The sequence below is a fragment of the Macaca fascicularis genome, chromosome 7 (genome assembly GCF_037993035.2).
Source record: "Macaca fascicularis isolate 582-1 chromosome 7, T2T-MFA8v1.1".
Taxonomy (NCBI): Eukaryota; Metazoa; Chordata; class Mammalia; order Primates; family Cercopithecidae; genus Macaca; species Macaca fascicularis.
This window is the reverse complement of record NC_088381.1, coordinates 21,042,670-21,068,533: the sequence shown is the minus strand read 5'-3', so window position 1 is coordinate 21,068,533 and position 25,864 is coordinate 21,042,670. Positions and strand designations below refer to the sequence as shown.

The 25,864-nt window shown below is 41.1% G+C and overlaps 1 protein-coding gene and 2 pseudogenes across 16 annotated transcripts in view; 2 read left to right on the top strand and 1 right to left on the bottom strand.

The window, feature by feature from the left end:
- CTDSPL2 (CTD small phosphatase like 2) overlaps positions 1-25,864 on the bottom strand; it is a 110,569-nt gene that overhangs the window by 68,796 nt on the left and 15,909 nt on the right. For 15 of the 16 annotated variants that reach the window (XR_012414922.1, XR_012414918.1, XR_012414921.1 and 12 more), the window contains exon 2: positions 974-1,183. Coding sequence is in view for 4 of the 16 variants with exons in the window: in XM_005559393.4 (XP_005559450.1) it covers positions 974-1,159 (186 nt within the window). In the remaining 12 variants the exon portion in view is untranslated. Of the gene's footprint in view, positions 1-973; positions 1,184-3,150; positions 3,202-25,864 lie in introns of all 16 variants that reach the window. The other variant, XM_015452768.4, reaches the window with a different exon arrangement.
- On the top strand, positions 10,756-12,461 carry LOC102143174 (heterogeneous nuclear ribonucleoprotein M pseudogene; annotated as a pseudogene).
- Positions 16,482-17,862, top strand: LOC102120783 (large ribosomal subunit protein uL30 pseudogene; annotated as a pseudogene).

Below are 25,864 nucleotides of genomic sequence, written 5' to 3'. Positions count from 1 at the left end.
ATACTATACATTGATAGAGTGCATTAAAATTGATCAAACTGAGGCCAGGCACGGTAGATCATGCCTGTAATCCCAGCACTTTGGGAGGCCAAGGCGGATGAATTACAAGGTCCGGAGATCGAGACTATCCTGGCCAACATGGTGAAACCCCATCTCTACTAAAAATATAAAAATTAGCTGGTGTGGTGGCACGCGCCTGTTGTCCCAGCTATTCAGGAGGCTGAGGCAGGAGAATCACTTGAACCCAGGAGGTGGAGGTTGCAGTGAGCGGAGATCGCGCTACTGCACTCCAGCCTGGAGACAGAGCAAGACTCTGTCTCAAAATAAATAAATAAATAAAAACAAAATAAAATAAAGTTGATCAAACTGCTTTTCTACCTGTTGTACCATCTAATCTGAAAACAACTCTGAGACAGACAAAGCAGTTGGTATCAGTGCCATTTTACTATCTTCCTGAGGCTCAAGGGGTAAATAACTCTCTCTTTAGGTCACTCAAGTTGGTCCAGAATATGAATCTGGAGTACAAAACTCCCCGTCAGTGTCCATTCTCTCTTTTAGTAATGTTCTTTTCTCTTTAATGAAGCAATACATCTTCATCACACAAATGTTAGAACTCGAACAGATGAGAGACATCACCTCCCTAGACAGTGAATATTAACAAGAAACTTTAACTTTTCTTTGAAAGAAAATGAAAGTAAAAGAAACAACTCAAGTAAAAGAGCAAGGAAAAATTTATTTTGCTACCCATAATACTATGTTGAAAAAGCAGAAGGCTAAGTGGATTAGTTCAGCAGAACAAATAATGTTCCTCTTAAACTGCCATTAAATATTCTGCACGTAAAACTCTTAGAAGTAAAATTAACACCAAAACGTAGATTTTGGTGCACTATCAGATTTCTTCTCTATGCATGCTTAGAGAAAATATCATAATTTTCACTTTTAATGATATGAAAGTATATGGTAAAATCATTACCTTAGGTGTGCTTCCTTTAATAAATTTTTTAATTGAAGACAACAAGCCGGTTTCATTCTTCGATGGTTTTTCTCCTCCTGAAGGCAGGCTATCATCAACCTCTGAATATTTCCTCTTTGCTCTGGCAGTGCGTTGTGTTTGGATTTGATTTGACTGCTGAGAAGCCTTCCGTGTTCTCAGCCTCATCTTTTATGGGTGCCACATGTAAAACTGTAAGATAAAAATAATAAATGTAATAAAAACATTAAAAGTTAATAACTTCAACCTTCTCTACCCAAATGTGACCAGCTTACATGATAAAAATATCTTGGCTAAAAAAACAAAAGTCCTAGACTCTAGGAGATTGCAGTAAGAAACTAACATTTTAAGTAAAAGGCATTATGCTTTATACTTTATTTATATTATCCCGAGTAACTGTCCCAACAACCTCCGAAATACTATAACATATCCTATAGATGATCTAAAGTAAGGGTAACACCAAAGAGTGTGCATGCTCTTGTTGTTTTTTTTTTTTTTTTTTTGAGACGGAGTCTAGCTCTGTCGCCCAGGCTGGAGTGCAGTGGCCGGATCTCAGCTCACTGCAAGCTCCGCCTCCCGGGTTCCTGCCATTCTCCTGCCTCAGCCTCCTGAGTAGCTGGGACTACAGGCGCCCGCCACCTTGCCTGGCTAGTTTTTTGTATTTTCAGTAGAGACGGGGTTTCACCGTGTTAGCCAGGATGGTCTCGATCTCCTGACCTCGTGATCCGCCCGTCTCGGCCTCCCAAAGTGCTGGGATTACAGGCTTGAGCCACCGCACCCGGCCGCATGCTCTTTACATAATACTATACTGCCTGCCAATGTTACTATTTGTTTAATCATTGGTTCGACAAATATTTATTGCATACTTAGTCACATTCAAGGCACTGGGCCAGGTAAGCATTGAGTAAATAGTAAACAAGATAAGGAAGGGTTTTGCTTTTCTGGAACTCACCAGGTAGTGGAAAAGTAATGTCAGCCAATGAATGAATGAATTCCATGAGCACAAGTCTAATAATCGACAATCACATAAGTGTAACAACAGAACTTGGATCATTTTGAGAGAGTCCTATCTTACCACATTTAATGATACTTTTAAAACGATTCACATCAGAAAGAAAACATAAGGCTATTTATTCAAACTCTCTCGTTTTATAGGTAAGACAATTAATTGCTGGCAAAATTGTCCCAACACTTAGAATTAAAGACATAACTGAATTAGAATCTGTGAAACAGAATACAAAGAATACTAAATGAAGAATTAAGAGATATGAATATTAATCCTACTCCAATCATGGCTAATCTGTAGTCAGTTAGGTTTCATCAAATGTTTAAAAAATATATTTACCTTACCATCCTGAGGCTCAAAATGAAAAAAGGATTAGGAAAGGCTATAATGTGCAAAGGACAATAAAGCTATTCACCACAGTGAATACATTCACAGAACACACTAACTCCAATTAAGCACTCTAAAATCTAAAGGTACAGAAATTCCTGGCAGAGATTAGAATCTCAGAAATTGTTTTTATTAACTCAACAAAACAATCACAGAAAAAAAGAGAAACTTTTTAAAAAATAGAAACTACAGGCTGGGCATGGTGGCTCACACCTGTAACCCCAGCACTTTGGGAGACCAAGGCAGGTGGTTCACCTGAAGTCAGGAGTTCGAGACTAGCCCGGCCAGCATGGAGAAACCCTGTCTCTATTAAAAATACAAAAAATAGGTGGGTGTGGTGGCGGACGCCTGTAATCCCAGCTACTCCAAAGGCTGAGGCAGGAGAACTGCTTGAACCCGGGAGGCGGAGGTTGCAGTGAGGAGAGATTGCGCCACAGCACTCCAGCCTAGGCGACAAGAGCAAAACTCCATCTTAAAAGGGGGGAAAAAAAAAGGAGAAACTGTGTGTGTGTGTGTGTGTGTGTATCTACCTCAAATGTTTGTGTTCCCCACGCCCGCCCCACCAAAATTCATGTTAATACCTAATCCCTAATGTGATGGTGTTTGGAGGTGAGGCCGTTGTGAGGTGATAAGGTCATGAGGGCAGAGCCCGAATGAACTAAGTTAGTGCCCCTATAAAAGAGGCCCCAGAGAGACAGATGCCTAGCCCCTTCCACTATAATATTACAGTAAGAAGACAGTGATCTATGAGGAAGCAGGCCCTTACCAGACATCAAATCTGCCTGCACCTTGATCTTCGACATCTCATTGTCTGTAACTGAGAGAAATAAATTTGTTGTTTATAACCCACCCACCAAGTTTACGGTATTTTTGTTATAGCAGCCCAAACTGAACTAAGACACTCCCAAACTCAAAGGATTCACCAGAGGAGTCCCAAAATATCTTTCCCAGTAACTATTTTTTTCTAAAACCAAATGATGCTGGGTTATAAACTGCAATACCCAAATGAAATAAATAATGCTTTTTTCCCTCTGAATTCTTTTGTTATTCAAAACAGAACTCCCCAGAAAAGGAAAATTACTGTAGCAATTTTTAAAATTGATACATGGGAAAATTTTTTAAAGTTGTTTTTAATCAATTTCTGTAATTTTTTTATGGGAGTCTTTAAAAAAATATCTAAGGGTGAACCTAACTTAAACCCACAATCATTAAATGGAAATCATAAAGATTATGATACAACATATTGAGGAAAGTAGATATTAAAAGACTAAAGACATATAAAGTAACTCAGTCTTAAGAGGTTCAGCTCATTAAAATTTAAACACTGTAATGTCAGAGTAGGAAAAAAAGGAAGAAAATGATAATCTCTCTGCCCACAAAATGCAAAAAAAATACAGCAGGTAAGTATATTTACCTAACTGTTGTACACATAAAATGCTAGATCATTCTGTATGGAGACTGTGAAGAGGTTCTGGGAAAGCTTAGGAGAAAGATCCTTTGAACTCAAAAATAACAAACTGGTATTCACTAGAAAGAAAGATGAGTATTTGAAAAATAAAGCTGAAGTATGGAGTTTTTGCCCATTCCATAAGTAGGTTGTAAAAGATGTACTTAATAAGTCTGAAAGGGCTAAAGCAGTCAAGCCCTTATCAATTTATGAAACTGACCACTCAAAAAACAGATAAAGAAAACACATACTTTTCAATTGTACACAGAATGCTAACAAAGTATGTTGAGCCATAAAACAAGATTCCATGAATTTCAAGGATAAATGCATACAGAGTATGCATTTAACCACAATTATAAATCAAATTATAAATCAATTTTTAAAATCTTTTAAAAGTACTAAGTACTTGGAAATTTGAAAATACATAAATAATGAATCAAAAATAAATCACAAGGGATACACAAAATATTCTGAACTGAAAATATAAACAAGATATAACATAATAACACATTACAATTTCTGATGTAATAAGCAGCACTTAGAAATTATAAACATAGGCTGGGTGGTGGCTCATGCCTGTAATCCAAGCACTTTGGGAGGCCGAGGCGGGTGGATCACGAGGTCAGGAGATTGAGACCATTTTGGCCAACATGGTGAAACCCTATCTCTACTAAAAATACAAAAAAATTAGCTGGGCGTGGTGGTGTGCGCCTGTAGTCCCAGCTACTTGGGAGGGTGAAGCAGGAGAATCGCTTGAACCTGGGAGGTAGAGGCTGCAGAGATCAAGCCACTGCCCTCCAGCCTGGGCGACAGAGCGAGACTCCATCTCAGAAAGAAAACAAAAGAAATTATAAATATGTATACACATAATAGAACTCCAAAATATGAGGAAAAACTATCACAAATGAAATGAAAAAAAGTTGAAGAACTTCAATAACTCACTTTCAGTAGCAGAGAGAATTAGACAAAAGATCAACATGAAAAAAGAAGACCTGAATAACTCTCTAGATCTAACATTATATACAACGCTAACAGCAGAATACTCTCCTCAACTTACACATGGAACATTCTTCAGAATAGTAAATATGTTAGGCCACAAAACAAACCTTAATACATTTAAAAGGAATGAAATCATATGAGTACAGGCATACTTTGTTTAAATACACTTCACAGATACCGCGTTTTTTATGAACTGAAGGTTTGTAGCCACCCTGCATACACGTCTTGGCATGGGCTCACTTCATGTCTCAGTGTCACATTTTGGTAATTTCTGCAACAATTCAAACTCTTTCATTATTATTGTATCTGTTATAGTGATCTATGATGAGTGATCTTTGGTGTTACTTTTGTAATTGTTTTGGGGTGACACAAACTGCATAAGATGGTGAACTTAATAAATAAATGTTGAGTACATGTATAGTGACTGCTCCACTGACCATTCATTCATTCCCCAACTCTCTCCCTCTCCTTAGACCTCCCTATTCTGAGACACGACAATTTTAAAATTAGGCCAATTATGCCCTACAATGTCTCTACATTGTAGAGGAATGTAGAGGAAGGAAGAGTCAAACATCTATCACTTTAAATCAAAAGCTAGAAATAATTCAGCTTAGTGAGGAAGGCATGTTGAAAGTTGAGACAGGCCAAAAGCTAAGCCTCTTGTGCCAATTGGCCAAGTTATAATGCAAAGGAAAAGTTATTGAAGGAAATTAAAAGTGCCACCATGCACAGTGGCTCACATTTGTAATCCCAGCACTTTGGGAGGCCAAGACAGGTGGATCACCTGAGGTCAGGAGTTTGAGACCAGCCTGGCCAACATCGTGAAACCCCATCTCTACCAGATATGGAGAAAGTTTTAGTAGTCTGGCTATAAGATCAAACCAGCCACAGCATTCACATAAACCAAAGCTAATCCAGAGGTGAAGAAGTTGCGCAAGAAAAATTTGAAGCTAGCATTGTTTGGTTCATGAGGTTTAAGGAAAGAAGCTGTCTCCATAATATAGATGTGCAAGGTGAGGTGAAGCAGCAGGTGCTGATATAAAAGAGGAGGCAAGTTATCCAGAAGATCTAACTATGACCACTGATGAAGGTGGCTATACTAAAACAACAGATTTTCTAAGTAGACGAAACAGCTTTCTGTTGGAAACAGATGCCATCTAGGACTTTCACAGCTATGAGAAGTCAGTGCCTGGTTTTAAAGCAGGCTGGGCACAGTGGCTCACGCCTATAATCCCAGGATTTTGGGAGGCCAAGGCAGGTGGATGGCTTGAGCCCAGGAGTTCAAGACCAGCCCGGGCAACATGGTGAAACCCCGTCTCTATAAAAAATACAAAAATTAGCTGGGCATAGTGGCACATGCCTGTAGTCCCAGCTACCTGGGAGGCTGAGGTGGAAGGATCACTGGAGCCCGGGAGGTTGAGGCTACAGTAAGTCAATTATCACATCACGGCACTCCAGCCTGGGCGACAGTGAGAGCCTGTCTCAAAAACAAAACAAAACAAAAAAATCCACATGATCATCTCAATTAATGCAGAAAAAGCATCTGATCAAATCCAACACCCTTTCATATTAAAAATAATCAACAAACGAAAAACAAACAAGAACTTCCTCAACATAATAAAAAGGTATTTATAAAAAACCCACAGGACCTGTCATACATAGTAAAAGGCTGAATGCTGTCCCTCTAGTATCAGGAACAAGACAAAGATGGCCCCTCTCACCACTGCTATTCAACATTTTACTGGAAGTTCTAAGCAGGCAGTTAGGCAAGAAAAATAAAAGAAATCCATATTAAAAAGAAAAAAAAGTGAAACTTATCTCTTTGCAAATGACACAGTCTTGTTTAAAGAATAACCATAAAGAAAAAAACTGGACAAACTGGACTTCATAAAAATTAAAAACTTGCCGTTTACCAAAAGACATCATTAGGAAAATAAGAAGGCGAGCAGCAAACCGGTAGAATATTCACAAAACGCACATATCACAAAGACCTTGTATGTAAAATATATAAAGTCCCACGACACAATAAGTACAAGCCAACAGAAAAAACGGGCAGAGATATAAGAAAATATTTCATAAAAATTAGATGACTGGTGATAGCATAGAAAATGATACTCAATATTATTTATAAGAATTTTAAGTTAAAACCCCAAAGGTATGCCAATTCACACCTCCTAAAATGGCAAAAATTAAAAAGAATGACAAATTGGCCGGGCGCGGTGGCTCAAGCCTGTAATCCCAGCACTTTGGGAGGCCGAGGCGGGCGGATCACAAGGTCAGGAGATCGAGACCACAGTGAAACCCCGTCTCTACTAAAAATACAAAAAATTAGCCGGGCGCGGTGGCGGGCGCCTGTAGTCCCAGCTACTCAGGAGGCTGAGGCAGGAGAATGGCGGGAACCCGGGAGGCGGAGCTTGCAGTGAGCCGAGATCGCGCCACTGCACTCCAGGCTGGGCAACAGCGTGAGACTCCGTCTCAAAAAAAAAAAAAAAAAAAAAAAAAGAATGACAAATTTAAATAGTAACAATGATGGAGAATAAAGTCTCATATGCTGTTACAGATGTATGTTTTTTGATAAAATAGGGTAATTTCTAATAATTATACACCAAACTCTTTGACTCAGTGATTTCACTTCTACATTTTTATCCAAGAGAAATGTAAACACGTTCACAATGTATTTTTACAAAAATGTTCCTGACAGCCTTATTCACAATAAGGCTGTTTCCAGTTCCAAACTGGAAACAACAAAAATGCCCCAAAAGAGAAAGATGAATACTGTGGTGTTTTCATGTAAGTGAATACTAATTAGCATCAGAAACGAACAAGTACTCCTATCATAAACAAACATGAAATAATCCCACAGACATACTAAACAATGGCAGACACAAAATAATACATATTTAATGACAGCATTAAAAAAACTTCATCAGGGACAAAAATAATCTATACAGAAAACAGGCAAAACAGATTTTGCCCTGGAGAAAGGAAATATCCTCTAATATTATAGGAGTATCTTTTTGTCAAAATTTTACAGAATATAATTTTTAATGGTCATGTAACATTTCAATATAAATGTTTCAATATTTCAATATAAATGTCTCATAATTTATATGATCACTGACTAGCTGGAAAATAAACTGTTTCATAATTACTAACATCAACTCAAATGAAATAAACACATAAATTTCAGTCTACATTTCTGATTCTTAAGACAGTTTCTTAGAAGTGAATTTACTAATTTAAAAGTTTTACAGCTGAGGTCTGTGTTAGAGGTGTTTGGGCTCATCATTGGTCCAATCATTAGCTGACCACTAAGCTATGCAAATATATAGGGAGGTATGCTTTAGTAAGCCAGGCTTAAAAATAAAAGCAAAAATATTTAAAAACAAAAAATAATAATTAAGTAGCGACATCAGTGGTTGCATACTGCAGGGAGATTAAATTCCATAGATTTTTTTCTGCCTATGGAAGTTACTACTAAACAACCTTTGAGGGGAGAAAAACCATGAATCCAGAGTGGCTACAATATTATCTAAAATGGCCAGTTTTCAACAAAAAATTGTAAGACATGATAAAACAGTAAAGTATGACCCAAACTTGGGGAAAAACTGCAGTGAAAACATATTAATCATGTGCCAGGCATATAACAATCCAGTGAGAGATATATGTAATTATTTACATAAAACAAAATTCACTCTTGATCCCTTAAGGGTTGGAAAAATTCTTATTTTTGGTGTACATATTGACCCTTTTCTCTGATTATAAAATATACATCATTTAAAAACTTCAGGCTGGGCGTGGTGACTCACACCTGTAATCCCAGGGCTTTGGGAGGCTGAGGCAGGAGGATTGCTTGAGCCCAGGAATTCTAGACCAGCTTAGGAAACACAGGGAGACTCCCCAGTCTCTACAAAAAATAAAAAAAAAAAAATTATACGGGCATGGTGGTGCACACCTGTAGTCCCAGCAACTTGGAAGGCTGAGGTGAGAAGATCACTTGAGCCTCAGAAGCTGAGGCTGCAGCGAGCCATGGCACACCACTGCACTCCAGCCTGGGCAATAGAATGAGACCCTGTCTCCAAAACAAGAAACAAAAAGACAGTAAAACATGAAATAAAATCTCCCATAATTCCTTAACCCAGAGATGACTGATAATGTGGGTATATTAGTGTGTTTGTTTTAATATGTATAAATATTTTAATCAATATTTATAATTACACTACATGTTTTTTTTCCCCTTTTATACTATATTTTACCAATGTTGTTTTAAAAATTTGAGAATATTGGCCAGATGCAGTGGCTCACGCTTGTAATCCCAGCACTTTGGGAGGCCAAGGCGGGCAGATCATCTCAGGTCAGGAGTTCAAGACCAGCCTGGCCAACATGGTGAAACGTCCTGTCTCTACTAAAAATACAAAAATTAGCCGGGCATAGTGGCAGGCACCTGTAATCCCAGCTACTTGGGAGGCTGAGGCAGGACAATCATTTGAACCTCGGAGGCGGAGGTTGCAGTGAGCCAAGGTTGCACCACTATACTCCAATCTGGGTGACAGAGTGAGACTCAGTCTCAAAAAGAAAAAAAAACAACAACAAAAAAACAAAACACAGAGTAAGAATACAATTTTTAATGGTCATGTAATATTTCAATATACAGATAAACGTTTCATTATTTGATCACTGACTTGTTGGAAAATAAACTGTTTCAAAATTACCAACATCACCTCAAATGAAATAACCACATAAATTTCAGTCTACATTTCCGATTCTTTCCTTAAGATAGTTCCTTAGAAGTGAATTTACAAGTTCAAAGATTGTTAAAATTTGGTGGTATCTCTAGAAATACTAACAAACTGCTTTCCAAAAAGTGGTTTGAACTAGCAGTGTACAAAGAGTGTCTATATGACTAAATCTTCCAAATCAAAATTTTTAATATTTAAAATGTTTGCTAATTTTAAGTAAAAAAAAAAAAAAGCAAAACTAAGTAATATAAATTATATTTATAGGTTACCTCCAATTCCCTCTTTTTTCTAAAAATCTAAAACACAAAAATTGAAAAATGTTCTCAATTCAACCACTCCAACTACAGCAAAAACACCTCAGGTAGCATTCCTGAGGAAAAGTAACATAGAATCTAACGGAATACTTAAGGAGACATAAGGACCATTATTTTATAATGCAAATGTAAAATAATAATAATTTTTTTTTTTTTTTTGAGACAGTCTCGCTCTGTCACCCAGGCAAGAGTGCAGCAACAATAATCTCAGCTCACTGCAACCTCCACCTCCTGGGTTCAAGCAATTCTCTGGCCTCATCCTCCCAAGTAGCTGGGATTACAGGCATGTACCACCACGCCTGGTAAATTTTTGTATTTTTAGTAGAGACAGGGTTTTGCCATGTTGGCCAAAACTCAGTGATTCATCCTTCTCAGCCTCCCAAAGTGCTGGGATTACAGGCTAGTGCCACCATACCTGGCTACTTTTTGTACTTTTAGTAGAAACGATGTTTCGCCTTAAATAAGTTCTAACCAAAAAACTTTCTTACAACTGAACTGAGGCCAAGCATGGTGGCTCACATCTCTTATCACAACACTTTGGGAAGCCAAGGTGGGAGGACTGCCTGAGCTCAGGAGTTTGAGACCAGCCTGGCCAACATGGCGAAACCCTGTCTCTACTAACAATACAAAAAAATTAGCCAGACATGGTGGTGCCTATCTCTAACTCCAGCTACCTGGGAGGCTGAGGCACGAGAATCACTTGAACCCGGGAGGCAGCGAGGCAAAGGTTGCAGTGAGCCGAGATCATGCCACTGCACTACAGCCTGGGCAATGGGCACTGAAGGAAAGTCAGGGGATGTGCTGTTATTGAATTCAAGATAGAAGAAAACATAAAAAAAGCTATTCAAGTCCTAGACAAGCATAGTCCCGAGTGGAAGACCACTGAAAGTGAAAGAAGATCCTGATGGTGAACATGCCAGGAGAGCAATGCAAAACGTGATGGCTACCACTGGTGGAACAGGTATGAGACCAAGTGGCCCAGAAATGATTAATATCCTACCTAGTATCTTAAATAATCTTAACATCCCAAATGAAATTATCCATGTATATGTATTACAGGCAGAAAGAGTTGGAAGCACAGTATTTGTAGCAAATCAGGATTATAAAGCTGGCTGGGAGAAACTGAAGGAAATATTTTAGTATGGTTGTTGTGGTGTTCTGAGCACATTCTTGAGGATAAAGATGAAAAAAACCATGGAATGGGCACTGTTACTTTTGAACAGTCCACTGAAGCTGTGCAAGCTATATCTACATTCAATGCCCAACTGCTATGTGATAGACCAACACAGGTAAGACGGATGAGACCGCCTTACCAAAGGATTTTTTTTTTTTCCTCCTGAGCATCTGCAGCTTCCCTATGGCCTTGGTGGTACTGAAACAGCGTTAGGACCAGGAGGGCAGACTATCGATGCCAATCACCTGAATGGAATGGGAAACATAGGGCCTGCAGAAATTAGAATGGAGGGCATGGATTTGGAAAAAATAGTAGAAATGGAGGAGGGAACCCTTTGGTGGTGGTATGGAAAATGTGGGTCAATTTGGATCTGGGATGAACATGGGCAGAATAAACGAAATCTTAGTAATACACCGAGGAGAGGGAAGATCACTACAAAGCAGAGGGGAAGTGGAGGTGGAGGCAGTGTCCCCAAAATCGAGAGGATGAGCCCCAAGCACTGATCACATTGGGGGTGCTGGCATGGAATGCATGAGTCCAGGCCTGGGCCATGATGTGGATTGTGTGGGTTCCAAGATGCAGCGCATGGGTCTGGTCACGGACCACATGGGCTTCGGGGAGCACAAAGGCTCCCGCATGGAGTGCATGGGCCCATGGGCCTGCTAGGCCTTGACTAAATGGCCTCTAGCATCCGGCACATGGGTGAGATCACTAAGCGCAGTGGCTCCGGCCTGAAACACGTGGGTGCCAGCATGGGCTTCAGCCTCAAGCGCACAGCTGCTCCCACTGACCATGTGGACCAAACCATTGAGCACATGGGCTCTGGTGTGGAGTGCATGGTTCCTGCAGGCATGGGGGCTGGCCTGGAGCATATGGGCCCCATGATGCATCACATGGCCACTGGACTGGAGCACACAGGTGCCAACAACCTGAAATATCTGGATGGACCTGGGGTGGACGGGTGCCAACAGCCTGGAGAGGATGGGCATTAACAGCCTTGAGTGCATGGGTCCCACCATGGGCCAGACACTGGGTGCTGAGACTGGGTGTATGGGCCTAGCCATGGGTGGTGGTGGCCATGTCAGCTTTGACTGCGCCCACTTAAACTCTGGAGGAAACCTGGCAGGGTCCTTTGGTGAGGCTGGAGGCCATGCTCCTGGGGGTGGCCAGGAAAGCCTACCAGGTATTTGTGAGAAATCTCCCATTGGATTTTACATGATCAAATCGACAAATAGGGCCACGTGCAATAAGCCAACATCAAGATGAAGAATGGGAAGTCCAAGGGGTGTGGTTTGGTTAAGTTTGAGTCGCCAGAGGTGGCTGAGAGCCTGTCGGATGATGAATGGCATGAAGCTGAGTGGCCAAAAGACTGATGGCAAATCTATAGAAATATGCCTTTTTTAAACATCAGTATTTTGTATTTTTTTCTTGTTAACTATTTTAACTTACTGGCTGGATATATAAAGATGTTTTAAAAATTCAGTTGCTTTTTGATGAAATTTACTTTTTTACTTTTTAAGGACCGGGGTTGTATTTGAACGTTTGCACTGAGACTGCAATATGCAATTTTTTTTTTTGTAGTTGTGGCATCATGCTGACATCAAACATAACTTTGATAATAAATACCAGTTCCTGGAAAAATGAAAAAAGAAAACCAATTCTCAACCTATTATTTTCCAAAAAAGTTCTAAATTACTACATTTACCTGAACATGAAAAAGTTTAAATATTAACGAATAGCTGCCATTAATTAAGTGCTATGTGCAAGGCACTGTCATAAGTGCTTTCTCATATGTTATTTCACTTGATTTTCTCAATCACATAAAGTAGTGTCTGTTATTTCCATTTTATGAAAGAGAAAATGGAAGTGGAGAAGACAGTAGAAGTGTTTTAAGTAAAAATTTCCACATAATTTCAATATAAATAACTTGCAATGTGAAAACAGTATATTTATTTATTTTTTTATTTATTTATTTATTTTTGAGATGGAGTCTTGCTCTGTCACCCAGGCTGGAGTGCAGTGGCCAGATCTCAGCTCACTGCAAGCTCCGCCTCCCGGGTTTACGCCGTTCTCCTGCCTCAGCCTCCCGAGTAGCTGGGACTACAGGCGCCCGCCACCTCGCCCGGCTAGTTTTTTTGTATTTTTTAGTAGAGACGGGGTTTCACCGTGTTAGCCGGGATCGTCTCTCGATCTCCTGGCCTCGTGATTCGCCCGTCTCGGCCTCCCAAAGTGCTAGGATTACAGGCTTGAGCCACCGCGCCCAGCCAAAAACAGTATATTTATAACCAACAAAACACTTTAATTAAAAAGTTAACCAGGCTGGGTGCAGCGGCTCATAAGGTCAGGAGTTCGAGACCAGCCTGGTCAACATGGTGAAACTCGGTCTCTACTAAAAATACAAAAATGAGCTGGGCATGGTGGTGGGTGCCTATAATCCCAGCTATTTGGGAGGCTGAGGCAGGAGAATCGCTTGAACCCGGGAGCGGAGGTTGCAGCGAGCTGAGATCACGCCACTGCACTCCAGCCTGGGCAACAGAGCGAGACTCCATCTCAAAAAAAAAAAAAAAAAAGTTCTCCAAAATTCCAATTTCCCATTTCTCTTTCTCTCTCTCTCTTTTTTTTTTTTTTTTTTTGCCTGCTCCCCCTTCTGAGCCAGCAATTTCCCATTTATCTCTAAGGTGTTTTTTTTTTTTTTTTTTTTTTTTGAGATGGAGCCTTGCTCTGTCACCCGGGCTAGAGTACAGCTGTTCTATCTCAGCTCACTGCAACCTCTCCATCCCAGGATCAAGCAGTTCTCCTGCCTCAGCCTCCCAAGTAGCTGGGATTACAGGCGCACGCCACCACACCCAGCTACTTGTTTTCTATTTTTAGTACAGACGGGATTTTGCCATGTTGGCCAGCATGGTTTCAAACTCCTGACCTCAAATGATCCACCTGCTTTGGCCTCCCAAAGTGCTGGGATTACAGGCGTGAGTGAGCTACCGTGCCTAGCCAGGTTTGTTTTTTACTTCTGCCTTCTGCCTGAATGGTCCATTGGAATGGGTAATTTTTCAGCTGAACCACTGGCTGAACAAAACCTCAAGATAAAATTAACCTGTAAAAGCTTTAAGTTTACGGCAGGGAACGGTGGCTAATACCTGTAACTCCAGCACTTTGGGAGGCCGAGGCAGGTGGATCAGGAGGTCAGGAGTTTGAGACCTGCCTGGCCAATATGGTGAAACCCTGTCTCTACTAAAAATATAAAAATTAGCCAGGCATGGTGGCGGGCTCCTGTAGTCCCAGCTACTTGGGAGGCCGAGGCAGAAGAATCGCTTGAACCCAGGAGGCAGAGGTTGCAGTGAGCCTAGATCATGCCACTGCACTCCAGCCTGGGCGACAGAGCGAGGAAAAAAAAAAAAGGCTGCGTGCAGTGGCTCATGAGGTCAGGCTTTCGAGACAAGCCTGGCCAACAAAGTGAAACACCGTCTCTACTAAAAATACAAAAAATTAGCCGGGCAAGGTTGTGGGTGTCTGTAATCCCAGCTACTCGGGAGGCTGAGGCAGGAGAACAGCTTGAACCTGGAAGGTGGAGGCTGCAGTGAGCCGAGATGATGCCACTGCACTCCACGCACTCCAGCCTAGGTGACAGTGCAAGACTCCATCTCAAAAAAAAAAAAAAAAAAAAAAAAAAAAGCTGTGTTTTCAAATTGGCTGGTAGGAGCTCAGAATTAAACCTCTGATAGAAATAATGTTACAAATACAGATTAGAGTTCCAGGGCAGCTCCTATGTGCATAGTTAACCCATAATATAACTGAATTCAAAAATCTAGAACCTAGGCCAGGTACAGTGGCTCACACCTGTAATGCCAGCACTTTGGGAGGCCAAGTCAGATAGATCACTTGAGCCTAGGAGTTTGAGACCAGCCTGGGCAACATGATGAAACCCTGTGTCTACTAAAAATATAAAAAAATTTGCCAGGTGTGATGGTGCACGCCTACAGTCCCAACTACTTGGGAGGCTGAGGTGGGAGGATCATCTGAATCTGGGAAGTCGAGGCTGCAGTCAGCTGTGACTGCGTCACTGCACTTCAGACAGGCCAACAGCTGGACTGAGACTCTGTATCAAAAAGAAAAATATAAATCTAGAACCTGTTATACAAATAATATAAAAAACTACAGCCGGGCACGGTGGCTCACGCCTGTAATCCCAACACTTTGGGAGGCTGAGGCGGGCGGATCACGAGGTCAGAAGATCGAGACATTCCTGGCTAATATGGTGAAACCCCATCTCTACTAAAAATACAAAAAAATTAGCTAGGCGTGCACCTGTAGTCCCAGCTACTTGGGAGGCTGAGGCAGGAGAATGGCATGAACCCAGGAGGTGGAAATTGCAAGTGAGCCGAGATCGTGCCACTGCACTCTAGTCTGGGCAACAGAGCGAGAGTCCGTCAAAAGAAAAGAAGGAAAGGAAAAGGAAAAGAGAAAAGAAAAGAGAAAAGGAAAAGAAAAGAAAAACTACATTCCATATCTCAACACCAGGCCTATATGTACCCCTACTAAAGCTATAGATATCTGGTACTGGGAAAACTATATATCTAAATGCAAAAAGAAAAAAAGAAAAAAAACACTTACCTTACACCACATAGAAAATTAACTCAAAATTGATCAAATACCTAAACATAAGAGCTAAGACTCCTAGAAGAAAATACAGGCTGGATGTGGTGGCTGACACCTATAATCTCAGCACTTTGGGAGGCCAAGGGGGGCAGATCACCCGAGCTCAGGAGTTCGAGACCAGCCTGGACAACATGGTGAAACTTCGTCTCTACCAAAAATACAAAAAATTAGCTGGGTGTGGTGGGTGTGCCTGTGGTCTCAGCTACTTGGGAAGCTGAGGTGGGAGGATCACTTGAGCCTGTGAGGCAGAGGTTGCAGTCAGCTGAGATTGTACCACTGCATTTCAACTTGGAAGACAGAGTGAGGCCACTTCTCAAAAAAATGTGCCTGTGTGTGTGTGTGTGTGTGTGCGCGTGTGTGTGTGTGTACACATGGGAAAAGCTCATTACACTGGATTTGGCAATGGCTTCTTGGTCATGACAACAAAAGCACACATAATAAAAAGAAAAACAGATAAACTGGGTGTCAAAGTCCAAAAATTTTGAGCCAGGTGCCATAGCTCACACCTATAATCCCACCTACTTAGGAGGCTGAGGTAGAAGGACCATTTGAGACCAGTCTGAGCAACAAGGTGAAATTCCATCCCTAAAAAACTAAAAAAATTAGCCAGGCATTATGGTGCACACCTACAGTCCTAGCTACTACTTGGAAAGCTGAGGTGGGAGGATCCCTTGAACTCAGGAGTTCAAGAATGCAGCGAGCTGCAAGCGCACCACTGCATTCCAGCCTGGGTGACACAGTAAGACCCTACCTCTTACAAAATTTTTTTTTTAACTTTTGGTGTATCAAAGTACACTATCAACAGAGTGAAAAGACAAACCATGGAATGGCAGAAAATACTTGCAAATCATGTATCTCATAAGAAATTCTTATCTAGAATACATAAAGCATTACAATCTGAAAGAAAAAAACCACCAGATTCAAAAGTGGGCAAAGGACTTGAATAGGCATTTCTCCAAAGAGGATATACAAATAGACAATAAACATATGAAAACACACTTGACATCACTAATTATCTAATTATCATGGAAATGCTAATTAAAACCACAACAAGAAACAGCTTCACACTCATTTGGATGACTATTATCAAAAAACAAAACAAGCCTCTTTTTCCGCGGGAACCATGGAGGGTGTAGAAAAGAAGAAGAAGGCTCCTGCTGTGCCAGAAACCCTTAAGAAAAAGCGAAGGAATTTCACAGAGCTGAAGATCAAGCGCCTGAGAAAGAAGTTTGCCCAAAAGATGCTTCGAAAGGCAAGGAGGAAGCTTATCTATGAAAAAGCGAAGCACTACCACAAGGAATATAGGCAGATGTACAGAACCAAAATTCGAATGGTGAGAATGGCAAGAAAAGCTGGCAACTTCTATGTACCTGCTGAACCCAAATTGGCATTTGTCATCAGGATCAGAGGTATCAATAGCGTGAGCCCAAAGGTCCAAAAGATATTGCAGCTTCTTCGCCTTCGTCAAATCTTCAATGGAATCTTTCTGAAGCTCAACAAGGCTTCGATTAACATGCTGAGGATTGTAGAGCCATATATTGCATGGGGGTACCCCAATCTGAAGTCAGTAAATGAGCTAATCTACAAGCGTGGTTATGGCAAAATCAATAAGAAGCGAATTGCTTTGACAGATAACGCTTTGATTGCTCAATCTCTTGGTAAACATGGCATCATCTGTATGGAGGATCTGATTCATGAGATCTATACTGTTGGAAAACGCTTCAAAGAGGCAAATAACTTCCTGTGGCCCTTCAAATTATCTTCTCCACGAGGTGGAATGAAGAAAAAGACCACCCATTTTGTATAAGGTGGAGATGCTGGCAACAGGAAGGACCAGATCAACAGGCTTATTGAAGAATGAACTAAGGTGTCTACCATGATTATTTTTCTAGGCTCATCAGTTAATAAACAGTACCTGCTCAAATTGAATAAATAAATAAATAAATAAAATGAAAATAAAAAGTGCTGGCAAAAATGTGGAGAAATTGGGATCCTTGGGTTTTGCTGGAGAGAATGTAAAATAGTAAAGCTGCTGTGGAAAGTGGCATGGCAGTTCCTCAAAAAAATTAAATATAGACTTGCCATATGATCCAACAATTCTACGTCTAGGTATACATCCAAAAGAGCTGACAGTAGGGTCTCACACAGTACACCCACATTCATAGCAGCATTTTTCACAACAGCTAAAAGGTGGATGCAACTAAAGTGTCCATCAATGGATGAATGGATAAACAAAATGTGGTACATACATACAATTAAGTAGTATTCAGCCTTAAAAAGCAAGGAAATTCTGACATATATTATGAACCTTGAGGACTTGTTTAATGAACACGGAGTTTCAGTTTGAGAAGATGAAAAAGTTCTGGAGATAGATGGTAGACAACAAGGTGAATGTACTTAATACCACAACTGTATACTTACAAATGGTTAAAATGGTTTAAAACAGTTTTTAATAAAACTATAGATCTTCGTCTAATCCAAAGGTTTCCAAAAGAGTGAGAGACCAAGCACTCTGGAATTGGAAAACAAAATCTCTTTTTTTTTTTTTTTTGAGACACGGTATCACCCTGTCACCCAGGCTGGAGTGCAGTGGCAGGTTCACAGCTCACTTGCAGTCTCACAGCTCACAGCTCACTTGCAGTCTCAACTTCCAGGCTCAAGCGATCTTCCCACCTCAGCCTACAGAGCAGCTGGGACTATAGGGATGCACTACTACGCCCAGCTAATTTTTTAATCTAAAAGTCCTTTGCCCACTTTTGAATCTGGTTGTTTTTTTCTTTCAGATTGTAGATTGGGTCAGATTTCAGATTGGGTCCCAATGTGTTGCCCAGGGTGGTCTCAAACTCCTGGGCTCAAGTGATCTGCCCACCTTGGCTTCTTGAAGTGCAGTGATTACAGGTGTGAGCTACCATGCCTGGCCCTATTTTTTTTCCTAACCAACTACTGTCAACAAGGGTAGAATACAATGGGGACAGAAGAAAAGGACAGGAAAAGGGATCAAGTAAAATTTGCCTCCTACCTCACCTTTTTAATATTTACTTATTTTTAAAAATGACAAAAAAAACCTGTAGACAAAAAACGGCAACTGTCAGGTACACAAAGTGCTGAAATACTTCATCTTAATTCCAGACTTTAAAATTCTCTATCTATCTATGTATCTATCTATCTATTTATTTTTTTGAGACGGAGTCTTGCCATGTCACCCAGGCTGGAGTGCAGTGGCACAATCTCAGCTCACTGCAACCTCCGCCTCCCAGATTCAAGCAATTATCCTGCCTCAGCATCACGAATAGCTGGGATTACAGGCATGCGCCACCACGCCTAATTTTTGTAATTTTAGTAGAGACAGGGTTTCACCATGTTGGCCAGGCTGGTCTCAGACTCGTGACCTCAGGTGATCTGCCCGCCTTGGCCTCCCAAAGTACTGGATTACAGGCATGAGCCACCGCACCTGGCCACAATATACGCTTTTTTTCCCCCTAGGATTTCATAACAGGAAATAGAAGAATAAGCAAAGTTGGGAGGAGACTGGGAAAAGATGGCAAAAATTGTAGAGGAGGAGCTGACCACAAGACAGTTTTGAGGGAACCAGTGCTTAGGGAAGAAGAAAAAGCAATCCAGTGCTAATTGGGGAGCCTCTCTTTCCACTATCAATCTAACCAATCCGAACCCTTTCCTTTGGTCTAAACTGAAGAGAAGGTAACCTGAGGGCAAAGAAGTCGGGGAATTACAAGCTACAGCCTCAGAAAGAGAAGAGCACTTCTATGACCCACTGGAGTTCTGCCTAGAGATCCATTCTTATAAATTAACTGGGTTCTGCCTAGGCTATAGAAAGCTAGAAAGAATGCCACCACCAGCCTAACAACAAAAAGCCTGAATAAACTACAAAATTGAACACTTTAAAAACCCATCCTGCCGGGCACGGTGGCTCACGCTTGTAATCCCAGCACTTTGGGAGGCCAAGGCATGTGGATCACCTGAGGTCGGGAGTTCAAGACCAGCCTGACCAACATGCAGAAACCCCGTCTCTACTAAAAATACAAAATTAGCCGGGGTGGTGGCACATGCCTGTAATCCCAGCTACTCGGGAGGCTGAGGCAGGAGAATCGTTTGAACCCGGGAGGCGGAGGTTGCGGTGAGCCGAGATCACGCCATTGCACTCCAGCCTGGGCAAAAAGAGCGAAACTCTCTCAAAAACAAAACAAAACAAAAACAAAACAAAACAAAAAAACCCCATCCAAGAGCTGAGGACTCAGGGCAACCAGGCGATCTCAAATCCAAGAAAATACAACCCCTTCCTAGGAGAGACAGAATGCAAGCACTGGCTCACCTGAGGGTAGACCAAGGGAAGAAACAATGGTTCCATAAAAGCAGGTAAAAAGAATTCATCTAAAATTGTTAACAAACTGCTGAAGGCAAAGTGTACATTAGCATGAGAATATTATTCCTGAGAGACACAGTTAACAAGTGAAATTCAAACCATTTGCAAGATCTTCTACAGACCGCCACCAAAGGCTCACAATACGGGAACATGGGACTGAAGAGAGCCCTCCTCTGGGGTGCAGTGCTGGAGGAAGGGAGCAGCTTCTGCAATGGGAAAAATACAAAGCCCCAACCAGATCCTTCTCTTCTAGGGAACGAAAACTGGAAGGGACTGGTGGAGGAACAGCAAGCCCAGTTACCCGCAAGGCACAAGTGAATTGGGCAGTTGGGGGAGTGAAAGGAAAAAAACTCTACTACTGTAGGGGAAGGAAACAGTGTTGGACCCAGGGTCTTATACCAAAGGCATTAGAGATCTTAGAGATCTAATGTCTAATACCACTGAGGCAAGAGCAGAGAAACTCTTTTCCAGACAATACCTACAAAGATACAAATTGCAGTTTGGCCTAGAGGAGCAAGATCATTGATAGAGTCCTACTCATGATGCCAAGGCACATAAGCCAAACGCTGAGAGCTGATCAGGAAAATTCAGAAACACCTTCCCACATGCCAGCTACCAATCTAAGCATAAAGTAACACGAGAGAAATTTGAAGCCAATGGTGCACTTAAGGACCCTCTGCAACAACAAAACAGAAACTCAGCTTAACTCCTGACTAGACTGACTCAACTCCCTACACTAAAAGTCCAAGAATGCAATGTTCCAGGTATAAATATTATTTACTCATTCTTTACTACCCTATTCACAATATCCAGCATTCAGTAAAATGCAAGACACACAAAAAAGGAAGAAATTACAACCAACTGTCAAGAGAGAAAGCATTCAACAGACCAGAAATCAAGATGAAGCTAAAAAAAAATTTTTTAAAAACAGAAATTAAATTTTTGGCAAAGATCAGTAAACTGATAAACCGTTAGCAGTTTGAGAAAAAAAGACACAAATAACCATTATTAGGAAGGAAAAAGTGAACATCACTATAGATCCTATATACTTTTAAGGAGAATTTACAGAATATTACCAACAGGACCAGGCGCAGTGGCTCATGCCTATAATCCCAGCATTTTGGGAGGCCAAGGCAGGCAGATCACCTGAAGTCAGTAGTTCGAGACCAGCCTGGGCAACAGAGTGAAACCCCATCTCTATTAAAATTACAAAACTTAGGCACGGTGGTGCACACCTGTAATCCCAGCTACTCAGGAGAGGCAGGAAAATCGCTTAAACCTGGGAGGCAGAGGTTGCAGTGAGCCGAGATCACGCCACTGCACTCCAGCCTGGGCAACAGAGCAAGACTCCATCTCAAAAAAACAAAAAACAAAAAACAAAAAAAAACTTTATGCCTGTATACTCAATAATTCAGATGAAAGTCAAATTCCTCAAATCATATGGATCGCCAAAGCTCACATGTTAGATAACCTAATTAGCCCCATATCTATTAATTTCTAAAATTACAACTGCAGTAAAAAACCTCCAACACAGAAAACTCCAGGCCCAAATGGCTTCACTGGAGAATCCTACCAATCACCTAAAAAGAAACAATACAAATCTACATGAACTTTTTCAGAAAACAGAAGGGAATACTTCCCAATTCCTTTTATGAGACCAACATTACCCTGATAACAAAACCAAACAAACATAATACAATATTAATTTGGCCCAGTACAGATTAGGAATTGCTTATGTAACATCAGCAACCTGATTTTATTAAATTTAAAATATAAAGGAAACAGTTTTAAATATACATATACAGCCTCACGTTGGTAATGCTACTATTTATGCCAGAATTTACCATATCCTTTCAGTTCTTTAGAGTTCCATTACTAGACAAATTCTCTTCTATTACAGGTTGAGTATCTCGAATTTGAAAATACAAAATCTGAAATGCTCCATAATCCAGAAACTTGAGTGCTGACATGACACTCAAAGAAAATGCTCAACCAGTTTAATGCAGTATAATGCAAATATTCCCCCCCCCCAAAAAAAACATAAAAATAGAAAGACCTTTGGTCTAAAGTATTTCAGATAAGGGATACTCAACCTGTATCAGTAAAAAATGGAACAAATAAGGCACAGTGGCTCACGCCTGTAATCCCAGCACTTTGGGAGGCCGAGGGGGGCGGATCACAAGGTCAGGAGTTCGAGACCAGCCTGGCCAATATGGTGAAACCCTGTCTCTACGAAAAATACAAAAATTAGACGGTCATGATGGTGGGTGCCTGTAGTACCCGCTACTTGGGAGGCTGAGGCAGGAGAATCATTTGAACCCAGGAGACGGAGGTTGTGGTGAGACGAGATCACGCCACTGCACTCCAGCCTGGGTGACAGAGCAAGACTCTATCTCAAATAACAACAATAATAATAATAATAATAAAGATTGGGCAAAAGAGTATGCTTAGGAAAGAAATCTGTGAATGAAAATGATACAGTTTAAGCATCATCACAAAACAAACATAGCAATAAGGACAACATTTTGGCCGGGCACGGTGGCTCAAGCCTGTAATCCCAGCACTTTGGGAGGCCGAGGCGGGTGGATCACGAGGTCAGGAGATCGAGACTATCCTGGCTAACATGGTGAAACCCCGTCTCTACTAAAAATACAAAAAAAAACTAGCTGGGCGTGGTGGCGGGCGCCTGTAGTCCCAGCTACTTGGGAGGCTGAGGCGGTAGAATGGCGTGAACCCGGGAGGCGGAGCTTGCAGTGAGCCGAGATCGCGCCACTGCACTCCAGCCTGGGAGACACAGCGAGACTCCGTCTCAAAAAAAAAAAAAAAAAAAAGGACAACATTTTAAGCCTAAGAATTCATGACATTGGAAGAAAAAAGTATATAATGTAAAACAATCCCACTCGTTCAAACACTAGAACCACATCTACTTTCAGGAATACAAAAAGTTAATTGCCCAGCAATTCAAAACTGGGCAATTAAATTTCCTTTCTACTTGCCTGCAGCACAAGTAAAAGGATTAAAGAGGTAGTGGGTTGGAGTTGGAGAATGAGTCTCTTTCAAATGTTCATTATAAACGGCATCATTAATTCTGCTAGAATCTCTACTGCCTCTAAATTTCAGACTCACACTCAACCATGTTCTCAACAATTTTACTTGGTACCTCAAATTCAACTCACCCAAAACTGAATTCACTTTTCCCATACAACCCCCATACCAAAACCGGCTCTTCTTACTGTATTTTTCCTAATACATTCTTCATCACAAGAAATGCTACTACCATCTTACCTAATTAGCCAAGCCAGAAACTTAGAAGCCATCCTAAACATCCCAGTTATTATTCCTATTCCTTATCTCCTATAGTCAATCACCAAATCCTGATTTTACCTCTAAAATATTTCTTAGTCTTGTCCCCTTTTAAATGGATCCTCGGCACTGCACAAACTTGCCTGTTCCTCTCACCCAGGTTTCCCATCAACTGCCTTCAAAATAAAGACTAAACTCTCTGGCATTGCATATATGAAACCCACAATAACTACTTCCCAGTCTTTTTTCATTGCTATTTGCTGCCACATTTTTTTTTTTTTTTTTTTTTTGAGACGGAGTCTTGCTCTGTCGCCCAGGCTGGAGTGCAGTGGCACGATTTCGGCTCACTGCAAGCTCCACCTTCCCAGTTCAAGCCATTCTCCCGCCTCAGCCTCCAGAGTAGCTGGGACTACAGGCGCCCACCACCACGCCTGCCTGGCTAATTTTTTGTATTTTTAGTAGAGACGGAGTTTCACCGTTTTAGCCAGGATGGTTCTTGATCTCCTGACCTCGTGATCCACCCGCCTCAACCTCCCAAAGTGTTGGGATTACAGGTGTGAGTCACCGCTCCCAGCTAGCTGCCACTTTCTTAGCACTGCAATAATAATAGTTTCCTGCCCACACTGTGCTCTATACATGCTTCTGCTCTTTTTACCTCATTCTTTCTATTAACTATTACCTTCATCGTTTAAAACTCAGCCCAAGTATCACGTATAAGTAACCACCTCTATAGCCTCAAACCTGTGTAAACTCTGTTATTATCTCTAATTTAGCTATTAAATCGTATTAAATAATCTGTTTCTTTCTCTTTAATTGCACTACACTGTAAATCTTGAAGGTAGATGCTGGATCCATAACTCTAGTAACCTGACACACAAATTAACTCAACCTTTGTTGAACTAAGCCACAATTTTTCTAATCTCTCTCAAAAAGGCCAGATAATTGGGGTGGGGGAGACTTGTATCACTGAGACATAAACAATCTTCACATCTATACAAAATTCTTGCCTACAAAAAGGGGCTTATAAATAAACTAAAAGTTTCTTCCTCATAAGATTTCCTTCCCCTTCACAAAATCCGTAATACTAAGCAATTTTTGAGGCAGATGATTATGGTTTCAAATTGCCTTGTATTAACAATAAGATTACAATAATGATAAAAGCTAAACTCAGTTGATAATCTGCTCCTAAGGTCTTGAATGCACACATTTCTACCTAAACAACATTAAGAGATAATAGCACATTGTATATGAAGTATTCTCAACAAATTAGAACGTACTTATGTGCCTTCTTCACAAATGTATTTGCTAAATGAATGAGCAGTGGTATACAGCCTGAGCATCACTACTAGGAAAATTTGAAATATAAAAATCTAAAAATCTGAAATGTCCCAAAATCCAAGCTTTTGAGCACCAACATAATGTTACAAGTGGAAAATTCCACCCTGACTTCATGTTACGAGTCAGTCAAAATGCAGTCAAAACTGTTTCATGCACAAAACTATTAAAAATATTGTTTAACAGAGATACAGACCAATGGAACAGAACAGAGCCCTCAGAAATAACACCACACATCTACAGCCATCTGATCTTTGACAAACCTGAGAAAAAGAAGAAATGGGGAAAGGATTCCCTATTTAATAAATGGTGCTGGGAAAACTGGCTAGCCATATATAGAAAGCTGAAACTGGATCCACCTTATACAAAAATTAATTCAAAATGGATTAAAGAATTACGTGTCAGACCTAAAACCATAAAAACCCTAGAAGAAAACCTAGGCAATACCTTTCAGGACACAGGCACAGGCAAGGACTTCATGTCTAAAACACCAAAAGCAACAGCAACAAAAGCCAAAATTGAGAAATGGGATCTAATTAGACTAAAAAGTTTCCGCATAGCAAACGAAACTACCATCAGAGTGAACAGGCAATCTACAGAATGGGAGAAAATTTTTGCAATCTACCCATCTGACAAAGGGCTAATATCCAGAATCTACAAACAACTTCAACAAATTTATAAGAAAAAATCAGGCCGGGCGCGGTGGCTCAAGCCTGTAATCCCAGCACTTTGGGAGGCCGAGACGGGCGGATCATGAGATCAGGAGATCGAGACCATCCTGGCTAACACGGTGACACCCTGTCTCTACTAAAAAATACAAAAAACTAGCCGGGCGAGGTGGCGGGTGCCTGTAGTCCCAGCTACTCGGGAGGCTGAGGCAGGAGAATGGCGTGAACCTGGGAGGCGGAGCTTGCAGTGAGCTGAGATCGGGCCACTGCACTCCAGCCTGGGCGACAGAGCGAGACTCCGTCTCAAAAAAAAAAAAAAAAAAAAAAGGCCGGGCGCGGTGGCTCAAGCCTGTAATCCCAGCACTTTGGGAGGCCGAGATGGGCGGATCACGAGGTCGGGAGATCGAGACCAACCTGGCTAACACGGTGAAACCCCGTCTCTACTAAAAAGTACAAAAAACTAG